The 21650-nt window shown below is 46.5% G+C and overlaps 1 protein-coding gene across 1 annotated transcript in view; it reads right to left on the reverse strand.

Annotated features, from left to right (window-relative positions):
- Positions 1-21650, reverse strand: part of Me3 (malic enzyme 3) — a 162731-nt gene that overhangs the window by 27656 nt on the left and 113425 nt on the right. Inside the window, exons 5-7 of the mRNA XM_075952518.1 lie at positions 21561-21636; positions 14203-14364; positions 9133-9236 (exon numbers count right to left, since the gene is read on the reverse strand). Coding sequence (XP_075808633.1) covers positions 9133-9236; positions 14203-14364; positions 21561-21636 — 342 coding nt within the window. The remainder of the gene's footprint in view (positions 1-9132; positions 9237-14202; positions 14365-21560; positions 21637-21650) is intronic.

A 21650-nucleotide genomic window follows, 5' to 3' on the forward strand; every position in this document is an offset into this window, starting at 1 on the left:
AGTTATGTATGAAGGAAAAGGTTTAACCCAGCAGTTTCTAAACTTATTTGACCACAGGCCGATGATAACACATTTTAAGATGTTTGGCTTCAAAGTGCCTGTGGTGGGCCAGCCACCAGGGAATGAAGGACTGAAGGATGGACTTGTTTTGGAGATGGGAAGTGTCCACGGGAGTTAAATGAGCAGGATTGGAGGGGAGGTAAAAGCTAAGAGACGAGGGACGAAACAAAGTAGGATGGATTGGGGGAGATCCTAAGAGTCTGGGAGGGGGCAGGAGCTAGCCCAGCTGAAGTGTGAAGATGTAGTCAGATACCATGGAGCAGACATTAGCTGTCTCATCCCAGTTCACCCACAGGCATTGAGGGAGTGACCGTTCTAAAGTCATGGGGAGGGAGCAGAGTTGAAGAGGGATGGATTCACAAGGATGTCAGGGAAACTAATCCATAGGCAAGGATGCAGGAGATCACGGATTAGATAGCAGGCTCACCGAGTTTAAAGAAACAGAAGGCAAAGCGGAATGAGCACAGTGGACATTTTCAAGTACACGAAGGACCATCCAGTGGGCTGGGAGCTGAGCTGTCTTCTGTGCATAGCTAATGGGCAGAAGAGAGACCCAGATTCTAGTGTTGTGTAAGGTAGGGTTTCAAATACGGGACTGATTGTGGTGGCTGGTCACCGGAGGTGAGTTTGTGGTCACTGTGGCTTCATTTGTTGAGGAACTAGGGGACAAGATTTCAGCCTGGAATGTAAGGGAGGACCCCAGCGAATTTCTACTTCCCACATCCCAGACTGGGAAAGCTCTTCTTGTGCCTGCCTGGAAGCCAGACCAGCGGGCTCCTTACATGACATTCTGACCTCATTGGGGAAATCCCAACAACTATCAAGATGGTCTCAGGAAGCAACAATTTCCAGCAAACATGTCAGGATAATGTGGCCACTCCTTCATCATTATGAGGGGGCGAGTTCAGGCCAGACAGAAAACACTTCATGAACAGTTGGATTTCCTCCGGAGTTTCCCTGTCTCGGTTCTTAGACAATCACACAAGGCATCAGTAATCTCGATCTAGGAAGAGGGTGGAGGCTAACTGCCGACCTTTCAACCTCTCAAAGGTCAGAGGTCACTCCTGAACTCTCCCCCACCTCCTCTAAGTTACAGCAACTCATTCCACCAAGTCCTGTTCCTAAATCTCCCATCTGTTTCTCTCACCCACCTGGAACTCCACAGATAACAGATCCCATTTTCTTATAGACTGTGTGTTCCGGTTGTCATGAGGCTATGGGTATCCTCCACAAAGTCTCTCTCATTATTTGTATTTCTCTGTTCAGGACTGATACAATCCATGATACAATCATACACTGATCTTCCCCAGAGTCAGAACCTCTCATGGAGAACTAGCTAGGCTCCATGAAGACTTATGACCTCTGATGATAAAACTGAGAACCAGATCATATTTGGAGACTGTCAGCACACAGTGTGTGAGGACCGTCTTGAAACGCTACAGTAAGAGCATAGAGCCAAACAATGCTCTTTCTACGGTCTTTTAAAATGCAAACACAATCCTTAGCTTTCATTGTGGTCTGGATGTCAGAAGCTAAGGGTTTCCCTGGCTTATGTTGCTTTAAAAACTACCACAGGAGCATGAGTACATGTGCTTTGTCCCCTTGGGGTTGAGTTGAGCTGGCTGAGGTTTGAGGTTGGTTGAGAGCTGTGGGATTGCTCAGCTCTAGTGAGTGACGGGGCAATTGGACAACTATCATTAAGAAGGAGAAACTGGAGCAGATGGGATGACTCATCTGAGTAAAGTAAGAGGATGCTTCATTCACCATTTGAAGGATGCTTAAAAGAAATCCCACACTAGCTCAGAATTGAGAATAATAGAGGGATGTTTATCTAGGGATAGACTCACAAATCAGAATCCTCTGCTAGAATGGGGAACAGCAACCAAATCCTGCAGCCAGAAAAGAGTCCCCATGCGCACTTTACATGGGCATAAATAGTATAAGAGGCCACGCCCAAGTGGGCAGGTAACTTAAAGGCTACTGGCTGTAGGAATTCCTACAACCATTGGAAGCTAGAGACTGTCTAGATTGGTAACTGATGTCTAGTCCCTCTACAGTGCCCTCTAGAGAGGACAGGTAGGCACTAACTTTGCCCTTGACCAAGACAGAGAAAACAGGAGTAAGCTAAGTGGAATAGCTTTAATAATACGATTTCCCTCTCTTTTGCTTTTTTGGTTTACTAAGAAAGTGTCTGGAGAATGTTAGCTATCATTTCCTTTACGCAATGGCACAGCAAGAGAAAATATCCCATTAGAAAGTGAATTTTGCAGTTAGATCACCTTTGTTTGTAATTCAGCTCTGCGGTTAAGTGGGGATGTGGCCACGAGAAGTTTCCTTGACTTCCTAGGTCTCAGGTCTCTCATCTGATAACCCATGTTGCAGTCAGCATTGTTTTGGATGTGTGAGCTACATCAGTAGATGGAAAAGATAGGACAATCCCTTACTGTGACTTATATTTTAGTGATATAAGAGAGTCACACACCTAGTTATTAGATTCTGGTAGAATTTATAAGAATATTGCCCATGGATTAAGGGCCTAGTCCCCAGATACTGCTAGGAGACAACCATTAGGAGATGGGGACTGTCTTAGTTAGGGTTTCTATTGCTGTGAAGAGACACCATGACCACGACAATTCCTACAAAGGGAAACATTTAATTAGAGTGGCTTACATTTTCATAGGTTTAGTCCACATCATCATGGTTTGACATGGTAGCATGCAGGCAGACATGGTGCTGGAACTGAGAGTCCTATATCTTGAAAGACAGGCAACAGGAAGTGGTCTGTGATACTGGGAGTAGTTTGAGGTCTATAGACCTCAAAGTCTGTCCCCACGGGGACACACTTCCTCCAACAAGGTCACACCACCTAATAGTGTCACTCCCTTTGGGGGCCACTTTCTGTCAAACCACCACATTCCTCTCCCTGGCCCCCCAAGGCGTATAACTATATCATAATGCAAAAAATGCATTCAGTACAACTTTAAAAGTTCCCGTAGTCTACAATAGTCTCAAATTTGAGTAGTCTCAAACATAGAGTCCTACATCTTGATAGTCAGGCTTCAGGAAGAAGTCTGTGACACTTGGAGTAACTTGAGCATAGGAGACCTCAAAGCCCACCCCCACAGTGACACACTTCGTCTAAAAGGCTACACACCCACCCTAACAAGGCTAAGCCTCCTACAGTCCCATTCCCTTTGGGGCTATTTTCTTTCAAACCACCACTTAGGTCCTTAGAAAATGGGGCACTTTCCCTCCAAGGGAATTATAAGACATGGCTCATCTCTTCTTTCTGGTCATGGGACAGATGGTGTGCTCTACAAGAAACTCTCTGCTACAGCAGTGTCTCTGTCAGAGGCCCACAGCAGTAGATCTTCCTGATGTTGAACTGGAACCTCCACAGCTATTAACTAATAGTTATTATCTTCATAACTTCATCCGAGTCATGAAAAGCTGACTAATAGGGTTGTTGACAATGTTAAATAAAGCAAGTGAATTACTTATTGGCCGTAGGCATCTAGATTATACCAGTATCCAGTGCACCAAGAGAATAAATAGATACTTTTTATTAATTACATTTTTTTAAAATTGAGAAATGAGCTCTGGGTGAGAATTGCTATTTAGCTCATTGTGGTAGTTTGAATGTAATTGGCCCCCATAAGCTCATAGGGAATGGCACTATTAGGAAGTCTGGTTTTGTTGGAGTAGGTAAGGCCTATTTCCAGGGACCCAGTTCACTTCCTGTTGCCTGTAAGATGTAGGACCTTCAGCATCTACTCCAGCACCATGTCTGCCCACATTCTGCTATGTCCCACCATGATGATAATGGACTAAATCTCTGAAACTGTAAGCCATCCTGTTTGGGATAATGCTCTTGTACACTGTAAAGATTTGTCACTTGTATTGGTTTAATAAAACACCGACTGGCCAGTAGCCAGGCAGGAAGTGTAAGACTAGGAGAACTCTGGGAAGAGGAAAGGCAGAGATGCAGTCACAAGCAAGATACAGAGGAAGGAAGATGAGAATGCCTCACTGAGAAAAGGTACCAAGCCACGTGGCTAAACATAGATAAGAATTATGAGTTAATTTAAGTTAGTAATAAGCCTGAGCAATAGGCCAAACAGTTTATAATTAATATAAGCCCTTGTGTGTTTATTTGGGACAGAACAGCTACAGGACTGGGCAGGACAGAAGTTTCCTTCTACATCACCCCATTAAATGTTTTCCTTTATAAGGGTTACTGTGGTCACGCTGCCTCTTTACAGCAATAGAAACACTAGGACACTCCTAATTAAAGTTTTGTTTTTTAGTTACCAAAGAAGTATCTGTACATAAATAAATAAGCATGAGAAAATGAGTAATTTGGTAAGCCAAATTCCCAGGCAATCTCGTTCTGTTGTGGCAATCGCTATTAACAATTTGGTGAATATGAATCCAGATAATTCTTTGCTCAGGTACTGATTGGTTTCAGCTGCTGACTTACCAGAACCTAGAATTGCCTGAGAAGAGACTCTTTGCTGTGAGATTGTTTAGATCATATTGGCCTGTGGGCATGTCTGTGGGGCAATTGTCTTGATTGGGACCCAGCCCACTGTCAGTGGGACTATTCCCTATTCAGGGGGCCCTGGGTTGTATAAGAGTGGAAGAGGCTGGCTGGGCAGTAACTGAGCAAGGACCCATGAGTTTATTCTTTATCTGCTCTCGACTGTGGATGTGATATGTCTGGTTTCTTGAGTTCCTTCCTTGGCTTCCTCTCAATGATAGACTGTAAGCCAAATAAACTCCTCTTCCCCCCATCCTCTATCTTACTTTTGGTCAGGATATTTTTATCACATCAACAGTGGTGAAACTAGACCACTTTATACCAGAGCTTACAAATACAGATGTTCATGTTTCAACCCAGAGACTCTGAATTCTTTATAAACACCCTTGGTGATTCAGAAGAACAGTTAGATGTGTGTGTGTGTTGGGGTATGGGGGTTAGTTCGGCATTTACACACCTACTTGATTTAATCCTCTGCTCTGTTCTGCAGTGGATAGGGAGTGGGGAAAGGAGGGGTTGGATATATCCAAGGGAACATAATCCAGCAGAGTTTTGTACACTAGAGGAATCAGTTTCCATTTCATGGAGAGAAAGGGGGGGTAAACTTGGTTTAACTCTGGAAATATTCTGAACACATGGAGACTAAGATGGAGGCTACATTAGCCTCTGACTTGCTATAGAGCTAGAGGAGCTGCAGGACCAGCTGGAGTAAATGCTCATGAGATTAGAAGGCTGGATCCCGGAGTCCTCACAGATACCAGATGTATTGTGTGTAAGTATTTCATATGTGCTACAGACCTTGTCACCTGCTCAGGGAAGACAATGCCACCACAACATCTTCCCTGTTGAATACAAAATCCTGAACAGTCGAGGCTAGAAGAACAAATGAGACCTTCTACTTAACCTTCCTCACTGTACCTACCAACAATATCCCAGCAGAATCCTAAAGTTCACAGAGCACTCGGGCACAGTTCAGGAAGTGGTGGAGAGTCACCCTCTCTTTTCTTCCTTCCTTCAGCCTCAGGGGCTGCAAGCAGCCCCTCAACTTTAATGTTTATGGGCTGGGAGCTCACAACTTTTTATATTTCCACCAGAGGACCCACTCTTCCTGAACTACTGACTTACATCGACACTGAGCCAAAGAAAGCACGGCAGGTCAGGTTATCCAAACACCAACAGACACAGATGAAATGTTCTGAACGCAGTAGTTTGGAGAATAGGGTCAGGATGTTTTGCTCCAGGGTCTCGTTATGGAGCCCGGGCTGGTCTTAAATTCATGATCCTCTTGCCTCGTCTTTGTGCATTCTGAGTTTATAGGCATGTGTTTCCATGCTCTTCTGAGAGCAGAGGTCTTTATATATTTGCAGATTACTTATCAGCCTGGCTTAGTGGCTGGAATATAGCAAATGCTAGGTAAAGATGCCTTTCCGTATCACACAGCACATTTCCGTGGAGATATACGTAGCTATACCATTATTTCCTCTGCTTTTCTCCCATTTCCAGAGCATTCCCTGTTAGTAACTTAAGTAAGAAATATAAACACAAACTGTGGAGGAGAACTTGTCCCACCAGGACATGGTACCCAGATACGATGCTTCAGGTCTCACCATACAGGAGAGGAGAAAAGCAAAGACAGAAAGACAAGAGCTTGGAAGATCAATCTGCCTCTGGTTTGACAACCACACTCAGCTTTCTAGTGTGGTTCACAGATTTATTTATTCATTCATTCATTCATTCATTCATTCATTTATTTATTTATTTGAGACAGGGTTTCACGTAACCCGTGCTGGCCTAGAATTTGTTACTGAGGAGAACCTTGAGCTTCGTCTGCCTCCTAAAAGTTGGGGGTTACATCTGTGTGCTGCCATGCCCAGTGGGCTCTAGGGATTGAACCCAGGACCACTGAGCGTGCTAGGCAAAGCACTTTACTAACTAAGCTACATCCTAGTCCCTGTGGTTCACAGACTTAACCGGATGTTCCTCTGCTTCGGCGTGTCTTCCTCAGGAACTACCTTCAGGATAGGAATTGAGTCAGAGTGAAGTCTTGTCAATACTTCTCTTTTTTACCACCTAGAATCTACAGATGCAACAGTTAGCAGGGAAGGCAGAAAGAGGAAGCTTTTTATTGGCAGGATGTTTGGGCAGCAATGGGGACATTGAAGGCAGGAGTCACGATTTCCCAAGGTTCTTTCTTAAAATATAGTGTGTTTGGCTTCAGGGCTTCTGACTCAGCCTCAGACCAGGCATTCCATTGTGGGGCTAGAACATTCCCAAGGGTACCGGGGGAGACCAGCTCATTTTCCACCTATAGCATCGACAGAAACATTTGTTCTATCTTGTTAGAAAGTCAAAACAATGAGCTGTCAACCCGTCCACCACCTCTCCAGCAGAAGGACACATTCCTGTAGACTGACACACACCCTTCCCTAAGGGTTTCCCTTGGATGCCTGTGTGTCTGTGGAGCTGTGGATAGATTTTGATGATGATTTGAAAAGCCTCTTACATCTTAATATATTTAACCTTCTCTCCCACGGATAGAAAGATTTCTCTTTGAGAAGCCATGGACTGACTACTGACTCATAAAGCAGGCAATGAGTGCCGGAAACAGGAAGTGAAAAATCGGCTCTCTAAGGCAATGCCATTCCCTTTGCTCAGGTCACAAAGCCTTATAAGAAAGAGCCTGCGGGTGGAGTTGGCACACTGGGTTCACCTCACAGTCCTGCATGGTACTTCCTGGGTACCTTGTGAGCCAAGGACTTGGTGAGCCACGACAGTGACCTTGTCATCTCAGGGCCTCAGCTTCTTCTTCCATTAAAGTGAGCCAGATAGTACCTATCCTGCCAGCTCCATGGCATTCTTACGAGGCCAGACCAGAGTCATGGAGTGGGAAGAAGACACATTCAGGAGGCTGTGCTGCTTAAATCCATTCATACTCTCACCACCTAAATGTCAAAGAATATATCCTGGCGCTCCTTCCAGGACAGAGAACACATAATCAGAATTCTGTGGACCACGATGCTTACTTTGGGCCCCAAATGGCCTTTGTTGGCCCTGAACCCTTCAGCTCTCCTTTGGACATACAGAAACAAGTCTTCTGGAAGAATAGCTTGCAGATGTCCAGAAGGCATCCTACTCCTTGATCCAGAGTGGCCTCAGAGCCTTCTCACTGCCAAATCAAGCATTTCTTTCCCTCCACTGTCAGGGCTATTGTTCTTTAAAGGCATGTTTAGTCTGGACTTGGAGGTGGCACTGAGACAGTCTGAAAGGGGAAGGATGAAGTGGGGCGCACCCCCTTTGTTCCAGACCCTGTCCTTCTGTTAATGCACCAGCTTGTGGATGAGCTTCTTTGGTGACCACACCCCAGCAGTGCATTTCCCCTGCGGTCTCGACTGTCAACATGTGACCTTCAGAGCATCGCTCCCCTTCATCCAGTTTATTCTGCCTGGTTCCCAGGGTACTAGTTCTCAGTTCTCAGCAGGACTTGCGGTCTGCCAGTCCTACAGCTTTCCTCATCCCTCCCCTACCTCCCGCTTCTCCAGGTCCTCATTTCCCTTCTTCCTCAGCCTAGACCTTTGGCACACCATTGTGGCAATCCCCCCGAGTACACACTCAACTCCCTTCTTGCCTGGAAAAAGATCAAGCCTGATTCATCTATCTCCTCTCCTACCTTCCTCTTCCTTGACTCTCTTCCCACGATGCAGTGTGTGTTTCTAAGCCTAAACTTCTCCAGGTGTGCATTTGATCCCTGGCCCTCTGGCTTACACAAATTTCTGCTCCCACCCTGTGCCCCATTATTAATTTTCTGTTCCTCATTATTAACTTTCTCTTTTCCGCAGCACCCTTCCCATGCCAAAGAACCACAATATGACTTTAGCTCTTTTCTAGGGAGAATGAAGTATGTCCATAGGTTCCCCTGAATTGCCGAAGCTCTGGCTTGCCCAGCCTGTGGAGGGCATCACTAGAACCTGGCAGCATGCCAGTGGGTGTGAGCAGCCATGGTGGCTGGCAGAATAAACAGGGGAGTAGGGTGGAGCTGCCAGCATTATGCTCTCCAGAGTAGACAAGAGCTCCCACAAATCTAGAAGGCTTGGATTTGGGGAGTCTGCTGTACTGGTCTATTAACCTTCTCCTAATCTGACCTAACCAAGTGCGCGCGTGCGTGCATGTGTGAAGATGAATATGGCGAGCTGTTTTCCAAAGCCATTTTATTAGGAGGCTAACGTCTTTTCACCAGAAGAGCAGAGTCTGTATTCATACAAACTATCCCGAGCAGTTCAGACCCAGAGGGTATCCCTCCTGGAACAACAGAATCTAGCTACCTCCACATCCCAGTGCCTTCTTGCAGTTATCCTGGAGACAGGCCCACCCCACATGGCTTCCAGACTTTCAGGTGCATGTGTCAGGCTGAAATTTTCAGACCATCCACCCCAAAGGATAGAGCCACAGCCTTATTTGTAAATTCCATTCTTCCAAAGCTAGGCTTGACTTTGGCCACGGCACGTCTTAAGAGCTCTCTCCCAAGGCCCACTTACTTATCCGTCACGGCCTGCATGAACTCATCCAGTAGGTCATCGTACGCCTTCCCACCAACACGCCGGTGTTTCAGGCCGATGTACAGAGGGTCTCTGAGAAGCTCCTGGAACAGAGAGCATCCACTTACTGAACCCGCTCCACTATTCCATCCTAAAAACGTAGATCTTGGAAATCTCCTTCAGCTTCCTCCCAATGGATTCCTGAGACTTCTAAAGGCAAAGTGAACTATCTTGGGTCACAAAACCCACTGGTGGGAGTGGAAGGGAAGAAACCATTATTTTAGAACAGGATAAGGACTGAACCTATTCATTCCCAAGCTCTGGCGTGTACAAGGTATCCTGGTACCTAAGTATTAATTTGATGACTAAATCTTTTCTCTGTTAGATGGTTACTAAGTTCCCTTCAGAACTAAATAAATAGCGATGAGCATTATAGGTGAAATAAATTTACCCAAAGAAGGCAAACTGGAACTTCTCCCTCTGCTGTGGTAATGGGGCTGAGTACACCCTCTGGGTTGTTTGCCTAGCTCTGCCTTGCTAAGGTTTTCCTTGGAGACAAAATGTCATGGAAAACAAATAGTTTTTCCTCCTCTTCCCTGGACATATCACAGAATGTTGTATTTAACCTTCTGGTTAAAAAAATATTTACCTTGAGTAGCAACAGGCAGGCTAAGAGGTCATAAAGAACATTGGTGTGTTCAGGTCATGGCATGGGGTCTACTCCATGGTCATAACACCCTCCTTCAAACCTGTGTATTCAGGAGGTTATGGCATGGGGTCAACTTCGTGGACATAGCACCCTCCCCTCAAACTGTAATGATTTCTATTGCTTAATTTTATGGAAAATTAAGTTAAGCCCAGGAGAAGGCTGCAAAGATTCTGGGGTAGCATCCTCACACTTGCTCGCGGAGAGTGGGCTCTCTGGGAGTACTGCACCATGAAGTTGAGTATTCTAGTCTCAGAGACAACAAACTTGCAGAACAGAAGAAACTGCTGACCTCAGCACAGAAACTGACTCCGTTCTTTCTCACCAAGTCTTCGAAGTCTGGGTCTGTGGCCAGTTTCCCCCTGAGTCTGTCCACAGATGCCAGGATCCTCATCAGTCACACAGAGAGTTTCTGTCCACAGATGCCAGGATCCTCATCAGTCACACAGAGAGTTTCTGCCCACAGATGCCAGGATCCTCATCAGTCACACAGAGAGTTTCTGCCCACAGATGCCAGGATCCTCATCAGTCACACAGAGAGTTTCTGCCCACAGATGCCAGCATCCTCATCAGTCACACAGAGAGTTTCTGCCCACAGATGCCAGCATCCTCATCAGCCACATAGCAGGTTTCAGAGGGCCACACGGCATCGCCCCAGGAGGTGAACACAGGTTCACGAGTCCAGGAAATATTAGACTCTCGGGGCCCAGGAGGGCAGCCTGAGCACTGCAGGCTGTTCCGAAGAACCTCACTGTAGAGGACCATGTGTGCAGGATTTGGGAACGAATCCTTAGGGAAGACATTTATGCTCTGGGCCTCTTTTCTTACATGGAGTGAAGAGGTTGGTATGAGATGCTGCCTCTGGTTCCTTCTACCTTGGACAATATGGCCATCTTGTACTTGGTTTCTTCCACATGCAGCCACGACTCCTTGCCCCAAAGCCCTTGGAACTGAACCCTAGGACATCCCTCCTCTACGGAATCCCTGCTCCATGCGTTTATTTTTCCAAATATGCTTGGTGTTGGCAGGTAAAAGTGACTCAGTTTCGGGAATGTAGAAAGCAGATGTTTCCTCTCAACAGGAAGCTTAGAAGGGTGTTCTGATACTCATTCAGTTGCTGTCACCTCAGGAGGTTTCTGCTTTGTTTTACAGAGACACACACAGTGATGGCTTTGCTATTTGGACACAAAAACATCCCACAACAGTGTCCTCCCTGTACTACTAGAGGCAGTGGAAGCGATAAGCCCCAGCTTTCCTCCCCTACAGTCCAGGATTGCTTTCAGCGAAAGCTGCACCCCAAGAGTCCTGGGAAAAATTCCTTACAAAGAGATTCACTAAGAAACATTTATTTTATTTTAGAATTTTAGACACCAGTATTGTATCGAAATCATTTCAACCCCATAATCTCCCACCTCCAACACCTCCCCTGTCTCTGCAACTTTCTCTGAACTCTCAACTTTATGAGCGCTTCTTTAATTTGGTATGTGTGTGTGTGTGTACATTATATATATAATGTGTGTTTTCTCCAGCGTTTATTTAGTGTTGTGCTCATATGTATATGCATTTAGGACTGACCACTTAGCATTGGACAACCTATCAGAGGGATTGTCCCTAGAGAAAAATGATTCTCACTCTCCTAGAGGCCTTTAATTGCCTGTAGCTCTTCGCCTTGCAGGGGCCTGTGACACTTCCCCAGTCCATATTGGTATCTTACCTGGTGTTGTTTTCGTGCAAGAATTAGAAACAGATGTGTTTTGAACAGTTTTACTATGGGACATGACATAGCAAGCCCATTTGAAGGGGGCTAAACACCGTCTTGGTAACACTGGTTCACTTGGCCACTTTGAATTCTCATGCTTGGATCCAGCACTCGGGAGAAGCAGACACTCTGAGTGATAATGTAATACACGATCCATTATGTGGCAGTGTTGAAACCCCGACGGCTGGACAGCTCCACCCAGGCCTGGCTCATTTACCTCCTTCAAGCCTACCAGAGTTCCCGACACCTACTAAACACCCAGTAAACTTTGATTAAAGGAGTAAAAAGAAAGTGTTCACAAAATAACCTTGATTGAAAAAAATGAGAACGAAAGACAGGTGCATTATGGTTGCAGCTAAGTAACAAATTCATCTATATGTGCGTGTGTTGTGGATAAATACTGAAAGGGGCACAAACAGGGAACTTTGGGAGAAATGCCATTTCTTTTAAGAATTTGAGCCGGATGGTGGTGGCACATGCCTTTAACCCCAGCACTCGGGAGTTAGAGGCAGGTCACTGTGAGTGTGAGGCCAGCCTGATTTATAAAGTGAGTTCCAGGATAGCCAGGACTGTCTCACAGAGAAACCCTGTCTTGAAAACCAAAACAACAACAACATAGAAACAAAAAAAAAAAAAGAAAAAAGAAAAGAAAAAATAATTTGAATAATATTCTGAAGTTACTTTAGTAATCTTATGGATCAAGAGATGAGGTTGGCTTATAAAACACCAGAATCCCAGCAGGGTGGGATACGGCAGAGGATCTTGGCTCTGATTAGAATCTCTTTGAGCCAATTAAAGTTTCTGGACCTCAGTTTTCTGCAGTGGGAAGGGAAGGCAGTGACAGAGGCTTTCACTCTGTGCTCCTATGAGGCTCAAACTGGGTGTAAGGTCCTGGTCCACGACGGCCACTTCTTTTCAGAGATCTGTTCTGATGGATTTGTGATGAATCAAAGCCGTGCTGAGCAGCTGTAAGGCTTGCACCACCACCCGGCCCCATCTCGTAGGCCAGTCAGGAGACATAGCAAGGGGAAGCGATTTTAGAAATGGCAGGACTGTTCTGTAGGGGCCAGGTCTAAAGAGGTGAAGTGACTCACCGGCCTGTTGGTGGCATGGGGCCAGGGCCCCTGCTTCTTAATCCACTTCTCTTGTCCTCTCCTGCCTACCCCCTGATCACATGAGGTTTCTGGCTCTCAAGGAAGGTCTCCTTCTGGATCCCTCAATTCAGGAGGAGATTCCATCTCAGGGTGGAGCCTGAGGAAGCTATATTCCCTGCTAGGAATTAGAAATCTCGTTTTTGTTTAGAAACCCAGACGATGCAGTCTAAAGACGAGGAAATCAGTTTTCCTTGAACTGGATCATTGTGGATTGCAAATGTGGATCGCGAATCCGCACCATAGGGCTGTGGAGATGGCTTGGTGATTAAAGCGTTTGATTTGCTTGAGGATCCAAGTTCCGCCCCCAGCAACCACATGGGAAAAGGCTGGGCGTGGCAGTGCACACCCACAATCCCAGCGCAGGGGCCGCACACTGGTAAGATCCCCAGAGTTCACTATCCGGCCAACTCATGTGAACCATTAAATCCCAGATCCCAGTGTGAGACTCTGCCTCAAACAGCACGGTGCTGGAGGAGGAAAGGTTCTTCTCTGGCTAACAACACTGCTCCCCCAATAAGTAAGCATACCCATTCCGTTAATCTAGACGAACACCCACCTCCAATGTGCACCGATCTTTCTGCCTCTCAGAGATGAGAACATGACTGATCGGCAAAGTGGGGACCGGAGCACAGCTGACCTCTGCAAGAACTTCGGGAACACCTAAACGTGCAGCTGTGTGGGCTTTCCTGCGTGAACTGGGGTGCAGCGACAGAGTGGAGTAATGGTTGTTAACCCCAGAGGGAACTCTTGACGTATGCAAACTATAAAGAGCAGGCTTCAGAGAGGTAAGGCAATGCAACTCCAAGTTTGGTTTTTGTAAGGGTTTGGAGAGAAAAGAGACTGGAAGGAAAAACATTAAAATTATATTATTGCACATATGCAATATGTATATGTGATACATATATGCAATAATATAATTTTACTTAATGTATAAATACATACAGTTTTATTGTATAAATATATATGGTTGCTTGGTATAAACTCAAACATCTGGCTGGGAGAAGGGAACTTGGTTTGGAGCAAAACTTGAGGTCTGCCCTTACTTAGCAGCTATGAGGCTTGCGCCACCACCGGGCCCCCTGTCCCATAGGCCGGTCAGGAGACATAGTAAGAGGAGGAGATTTTAGAAATGGCAGGACTGTTCTGTAGGTGATCAGGTCTAAAGAGGTGTATATATAAACATACTTTTCATGAACATATTAAAAACATCAAAATGATATATATATATAAATGTACCGATAATGTGACTAATAGTTTACTTTTAATCCATCTCTGAATTTTGATTTTTAAAAGAACACATGCTGATCTTAAGTCAAAAAACTATGTGGGAATGGGGGTCGAGAGCATCCTGGGAATGAAACAGCCCATGTGGATATAATTACTCCACAAAAGCGCCCCTCCACCTCATCTTCCTTGGGGCTCAAGAGTTCCTGGCCCACACAGACTGTTACCTCATTGTTGGTGCCCACATCGAGCAGGACGGGAAGGCACTGCTGTGGATTGACTCCTCCGCATGCGGTGTACAGGGCCAGCTTGCCCACAGGGATGCCCATGCCATAGCAGCCCAGGTCTCCCAAGCCCAGTATGCGCTCTCCATCGGTCACCACCACAGCCTGAAAAACACAGCAGGGCACCCTCAGTCGGGAGCGCCACCCGCATGACGAAGTACTCTTTTCAACGTCCTAGCAACCAGGCCTGCCAGCTGGGAAGAAAGCAGCCGGTCTGGGACAAGGCCAGAGGGATCCATCAACTGCAGGTGGCTGGTCCTTTCTGGCAAGGGGGCGAGAGAGCTCGCTGAGGCCAAGTGACAGAAAGACAGCGTTCCCTGCATTCTGAAAATTGGGTCGGGAGCCGCAGAAAACAGCTGGAGAGAAATCACATCTAGTCTCTCTTTTTCTCTCTCTCAGAGAAACTGGACAGCCTCAGCCTGAAACCTGGGGCCTGAGACAGGAAGGGAGGGGTATGAGAAAGTTCAGGCCACTGCTACAGCTGCAGCATCTTGAGGCCAATGTGCAAAGAACAGAGCTTGTAACATTTCTTAGAATCACAAAACAGAGAATCAAGCAGATCCTTTGGTTGTCTGAGGATAACCTGTTGACAAAAAATCACTGAAGGCCAACCGTGTACTAGACACAGTACTGGTATCATCAATCTTTCCTTCATCCCATGTTGACGGAGCTCATGGTGATGACAGACATGATTATATGGTTATGATGGATGCTCCTATAGTCATTCACTTAATCAGTACGCACAAAGCACCTGTTTGCTAGTAAGACATATCCTGGGGGAAGGAACTTTAGTTTGATTACCTATAAAATTAAATATGTGTAAAGCCAAATGAGACAGGGAGCATATTTATCAGCTGTTATAGCTTTGGGTCAGAGGCTTGAATGCAACAGGACAATGCAGGGGAGGAGAGATTGAGATCTTCCCGGAGGGTGACTCACTCTTAGAAGTTCTGCAGATGAGAGGATGCACACACCAGACATCAGACAAGAAGCAATTGTGAGGGTACAGGCAGAATCAAAGACCTTTAATGGGTGCTGTGGAATATTACTTTACCTAGGCAAAAAGGTGTTACATTCTTTTATGCCAAAGAATATTACTGCAACTGTGTACAGGTTTTACTTGTTTACGGTGCATTTGTTTAAGCATGTAAGGATGTGTGTTTAATTATATGAAGAAGTGCGTTTGTTTCACCTTGCCTAAAGCACCTGATTGGTGTAATAAAAAGTCGAACAGCCAATAGCTAGGCAGGAGAGGGATAGGTGGACCTGGCAGGTGGACACAATAAATAGGAGGAGAAATAAAGGCTAGAGAAGGAGAGAAGAGGAGGAGGAGAGAACAAGGGAGAAAGAGAGAGGCACTCCTGGAGTTGGAAGCCAGGCAGTTACAGCCAAACACGATAACCAGAGAAAGATACACAGAAGGGAAAAAAGAAAAAAAAAATCCCAAGGCAAAACACAGTTAAAGAGAAACATTAAAATGAGAGCTAAGATAAGGCCAAGCATTTAAAACTAATAACAAGTCTCCCTGTCAAGATTTGGGAGCTGGTTGGTGGCCTGAAAGCAAAATCCTGGTACAAATAAGAAAGAAAGTTAAGGTCCAGGATAGACTTGCGTAAAAGGTGTTGAGAAGCAAGGAGGTGCACGTTATATGAATGGCAGAATGGGGTGGGACAAGCCAATGAGCATCAGGGCAACGGGAGCCCCCTGGGGTGACAGTGAAGCTGTTTGTCCGTCACTGCAACTAGCACACTGGTCTCCAAGAAGCTTCCCTCCTGGGCTTCTCACTCTGCCTTTGCACTCCCAGAATATTGTTCCTTGTGCAAAGCAGCCAACAGTCTTTTCCTTGTATTATAAATATTCATGTTTCCACGTATTTCACAAAAGTTGTACGCTTTTTAGGGGCAATATCAGGTTGTGTTATTTTTGATTTCTTAGCAGTTGGCTCTGAGGCCAGCAATGTGACATCTAGTTCACTAGCCAGGCAAACAAACTATCGCTCCAACAGTGCTTCTCGGCTGGACAGGATTAAAGCCAGTATCGTTAAATTCGGAGAGAAGGTATTGCCTCTCATTGTTCCTGATAGCAATCCAATTAATGCTGGGAACCACTTAACTAGTTCAGGGGGTTGCCAAGGGCTTAGGGAAAGTCTGGGCAGTGTCTTTGGGTTTGAAAAGCCAGCAACAATGTCTGGAATGACAGAACTCCAATTTCCTTATTTGGCTGTTGGAAAAGTCACGACACCCCTGTTCCTTAGACAAGTGGAGAGGTTTGAAGGATAGTATGCTGTGTTCCTTCTTGCCTGCCCTCCTCAGACCTATGACCTTATCTGACTTGTTGGATATGGCCCTTAGCTTAGTGAACCAAAGGCTGATTGGAAGACCATGAGTCCTGGTTTGCTCGTGGGCTGTTTCAGATTTATTAGTGTGATTATGGGCTGCCGGCAAGAGTTTTCGAGCCACTTTTCTTCTTCCTTTTGCTTCACCCTTTGGTCTCATCACCCCTCCTTCCTTTCCCCCTACTTCATAGCACAAATAACCCACATTCCTTAGTTTCAAATCTTGGTTCCACTCCTCACAAAGAACCTAGTCTTTCAGATTCCTTGTCTTTAGAACAAAGACAGTAAGAAGCCCTGAGGATGCCAATAGAATTCGATGTGTCGTTCTGAAGCCCTGAGGATGCCCACAGAATTCGATGCGTCGTTTCTTGTCTTTAGAACAAAGACAGTAAGAAGCCCTGAGGATGCCAACAGAATTCGATGCGTCGTTCTGAAGCCCTGAGGATGCCCACAGAATTCGATGCGTCGTTCTGTGTGAATGAAGGGGCTGGGGAGGTCTGCCCAAGGTTGTTCCTTATTCAGGAATGAAGGGCTTTCTTCCGTACTGATCTTCTTAGCCACCAGCCTATCTGGAGAAATTTCTTTACCTGACCTTGCGCAGAAGCCGTACCTCTTTCTGAAGATCAGCCTACAGCCAATGACTGGCCACCCCAGGACTACACAAGACACCCTGCCTCCGTGCCCTCCCCTCCTTTTGGGGTACAGCTGTTGAACCAAGAGCCCTTCCTGACAAGTTGATTTTGGTCTCAGAAAGTTTCAGCAAGCCCTATCTCCGACACAATGCTGAAGGCGTTCACCACACCATCGGCCTGTGCGTGGTAGGCAGGCACACGGCGCTGGCAGTCTGGACCATGCTTTAACAGCTGTGCGGCGGGTGTCTCATGTTGGAAGTTGCCGTTGTGGCTCCACCACACAGAGCTCTCTCTCTTTCCTCAGGAGTGTTGTTACTGGGTTGAAAGAGATGCTTAGGAGTTTGGGAAGCTGACAAGGAGAGAAGTTCTCAGTTGAACCTTTCTCCTGCTGGAGGCAATGGGCACTCTGGGAAGGAGACAGGACGCGGTGCTCACTCCTCTGTGTGATTTACACAGGGCAACGTTTTCCTCTTTGGAGAAGAAAGACCTCGAAGCTTTTAGAGTCCTGGCCTTGAGTCGTAGGTACCTCATAGTTATCTTCTCCTGGATTTCAGGTTCCTGACTTTTTACCTGGGAAACCACAGAAAGTTAATTTTTCATCTTCCAAATCCATTCAGAAGGTCTTCTGAAATGATCCCGCTTCTCTAGCCAGGCAGTCAGCAACATTAGGTTCCAAAGACTTCCTAGGCCTTGAGAAACGGCCTCTTTGAATCACCTATTGCAGGGGTGGAGGGGTGGGCAGAGCTCAGACACAAGATGTAGTTTAGATACCAGCATTCACCTGTGGGTGACCTTGTGAGTACCGTGCATGCTTCATCCTCCTCTGAGCAATGTCCCCTCCTTGGGGCTTTCAGGAGGAATTCTTTCTGAGCACAGACACGATGCCCTGTGGAAGGGTGAGGAGCAGAGAGCCCCTGTGGAAGTAGATCTTCACCTTCTCAATTTTTTAGGGAATAGGAAAGTCTGCAGGCCGGAACATTCTGAACTTCTGAAGGGGGCACCTTGGGTGATGGGGGAGGAAGCCATCAGAGCCAAGGTGGAGATTGCGGTGGGTTAGGCAAAGTCCAGTCAGCTACTGTTAGTTTGTTTACACACCATGATTCAGGCTCTATATTCAGAGTACTTAGTTTTTCCAGAGAAGTCAGAAAATCCAAATGCTTTTATATTTATTGTTTTAAACGAACTATGCTTTAAAAATATTGCCTATAAATTAAAAAATTTTAACAGGCACTGAGGGCCAAACCAAGTACTTCTGGGTACAAGGCATATGACGACGCATCTGTGGCTCTGATTCCCAGAAGAAACCTCTGTTTTCCTGACTGCCATTTGACCCTCCATAGCCAAAGATGCTACAACGGCTTCCAATACCTCCTGTAAAGACAATGTTCATCTGGGTGAGCTTCAGAGTCCACCAGCGTTGTCATGCCTAATCCACAACAGGAATGCGAAGCTGGGAAAGCCTATCTGCACATACAGTAGGCAAGGGGCATACTCATGATCAGAAGCCCTGTGTGTCTGCTTACAAAATCAGCGCTGTTTCCTCTAGGTGGTCACTGGAACCTCTCAAAAGTGAGACAGAAAGAAAGGGTGGGGATTGTCCGAGGCCTTTACCTGTCCCCTTTGGAGCTTCCAGGGGAGGAGGCTGGACAGCTGGTAGCCTGTCTACACCTCACCCTGCCAGTTCCTCTCCTTGGCAGCAGAGGCATGGTATTCTGTCCTTGTTTCCAGGTAAGCCCATCTAACCAGAATGTGAGTTCTTAAATTTGGTCCTGCTCATCTTTATCACAGAGCTTCGGGGAGCTTCCTTAGAGGAGACACAGAGCTTCTGGGAGCTTCCTTAGAGGAGACACAGAGCTTCCGGGAGCTTCCTTAGAGAAGACGCTTACTGAAGGGTGGTCAAATGGAACTGGGTTACAGGGCTCTCACCAAACTAGATCAGCTTGTGCATCTTACACCCTTCTTTTTTATTTTGTATTTGGGTTTCTCTGTAGCTTTTGGTTCCTGTCTTGGAACTAGCTCTTGTAGACCAGGCTGGCCTGGAACTCACAGAGATCCACCTGCCTCTGCCTCCCGAGTGCTGGGATTAAAGGTGTGCGCCATCACCGCCCAGCTCTTACACCCTTCTTAAGAGGTCTGGATGTCTATATGTGGCCTACTTTAGGCTCTCTTCCTCTAGAGTGTGTAAAGTCCCTGTTTCTGTTCCTCTGATCACTGTTACTGCCCCTCTGGGAGTTAGTATTCAATATTTAGATGGGTCTTAAGACACGTTTATTGAAGTCAATAGTCACTTAGCTCCTATGGTTCTATTTTGAATTTATATCCTGGGTTTTTAACCATGACATGAAGAATTGGAGACAAGGTGTCTTTCACGTTCATTTTGGATTTTTTTTTTCCCAGAGACAGGGTTTCTCTGTGTAACAGTCCAGGCTGTCCTGGAACTCACTCTATAGACCAGGCTGGCCTCAATCCCACTGAGATCTGCCTGCCTCTGCCTTCCAAGTGCTAGTCAGTTTGAAACTTTTGTAGAAGGACCTAATACTAATCATGAATATTGTGCCCAGCCAAGGAAACAATGGAGGTTCGATCCCTGTGCCAGCCTAGAGGAAGAGGTACCTTTTTAGTTCCAGTTGAAGAAGAAGAATTTCCTTTAGATGTTCCAGTTGCTCACAATTTGCCTGAATGGACCGTATGCATTATCTCCATGGCCTGCATAGTGCCTGGCACATGGAAGATGCTCAGTGCGTCTGCTGACTGAGGTTGTTCACCTGGGCAGGCATCTACTGAGGGCCTGTTGATGCACGAGGCTTCTCTGTAGTTGAGCTGTCCAGGCATGGGGAAAAGATCGGTGTGCAGGACCTCAGCATTGTGCCTGCCCAGGTTCGCCTAAGTTAATTCTCCACTAAGTGGGCTGGCTCCCCTTAATGTCCTCAATATTTTACTAGAGTATCATCCTAGACACACCCTGGAAACATGCTTTCCTGGGACGGAGGCCAGGGCTTTCAAGGCCAAGGCCTTACACAGAACTGGAGTCCAGGCGGAGAAGCGAAGCGTAGGGCAAAGTCACACCCAGAGGGAGACGCGAGGACAAATTATTTCCTGTGGCCAGTACTGAACTTTGGCTGTAGCTCAGACCTGGCTGCAGAGAGCTGAGGTCCTAACCCTTTTCTGTTCTTGTTCTAAATTCTCACACTGCCGAGAGAGAGCCTGGTTTGGGTGGAAAACCAATAGAGGCTCTATTTGGTACCTTCTGGTGAGGAATGGGCTCAGGGAACCAGCAGGGGTGAAGGGAGCTGGACCCCGCCGAGATCCACAGCCTGGCGGAGGAGTCAGGGTAAAGCAAAGAGCTGGCCCCAGGGCTACACTGTGTTTACCTCTAGTACTTTGACTCCTGGGCTGGACATTCTCTCACTAAGGAGCCATTAGTCTCACTTACGTTGCTTCCAGAGAAGATAATTACCTCAGATGCGCCCCTCCACGCGCAACACCACACAGTTTGTGGCCATATTGTCAGCTCATCCTTTTCCCCCTTCATGTTTGGAGGAGACTGGGTATTTGGGAAGCGGTGGCAGCTTGGCTTTGTTGCTCTGCGCATCTCCTCTCTGCTCAGTGCCACCTGGGCACACCTACCCAAGCCTGCTTGCTGTAAACTTTGCATGCAGCAGGTCCTCGCCGATGTCTGCATAACCCTCAACCTAAGGTCCTGTTCCGAAGTCATTTCCCCGTGACGTCACCTCAGAGCTCTCGGAGATGAAAGTCTTCCTACCTCTGTGATCACGGTCCACCTGGCCGGTCTGCTGTGTTACTGTCCTGCTTTCATCATGAGGTATCCTTTACTCCGGAAGAGGGCCATGCTTGGTTTCTGTCTACAGCCACAAGAAAACGGTCTAGCCGGGCGATGGTGGCGCACGCCTTTAATCCCAGCACTCGGGAGGCAGAGGCAGGTGGATCTCTGTGAGTTCGAGACCAGCCTGGTCTACAGAGCTAGTTCCAGGACAGGCTCCAAAGCCACAGAGAAACCCTGTCTCGAAAAACCAAAAAAAAAAAAAAAAAAAAAGAAAAGAAAAGAAAACGGTCTACAACATCCACAGTGCATTTAGCAGAAGCTCAGCACATAGCAAGCCTTTCTTTGGACGAATATGAACTGAGAGCAATTTTACCTAGCTGTGCAGTTAAGGCAAATCTCTTCTGTGATGCATTTGTGGTGGCTCTAGCTGGTGTGTGATCGGGGCCTGGGAAGGGCGGGAAGTATCCTGCCTTCGGTGTCATAACAGCTCGTTTCACAGATAGAAATAACAGCAATACAGATGGCAATAGCAATAAAAGCAGGTTCATACCTTAATATTGTCCTCTGGCCAGGAGTTCAGCATGGTTGCCAGGTGGCCCTTGTCATGAATGGTGATGAACAGCCCACTAGGAGATAGAAA

The sequence above is a fragment of the Microtus pennsylvanicus genome, chromosome 18 (genome assembly GCF_037038515.1).
Source record: "Microtus pennsylvanicus isolate mMicPen1 chromosome 18, mMicPen1.hap1, whole genome shotgun sequence".
Classification (NCBI taxonomy): Eukaryota; Metazoa; Chordata; class Mammalia; order Rodentia; family Cricetidae; genus Microtus; species Microtus pennsylvanicus.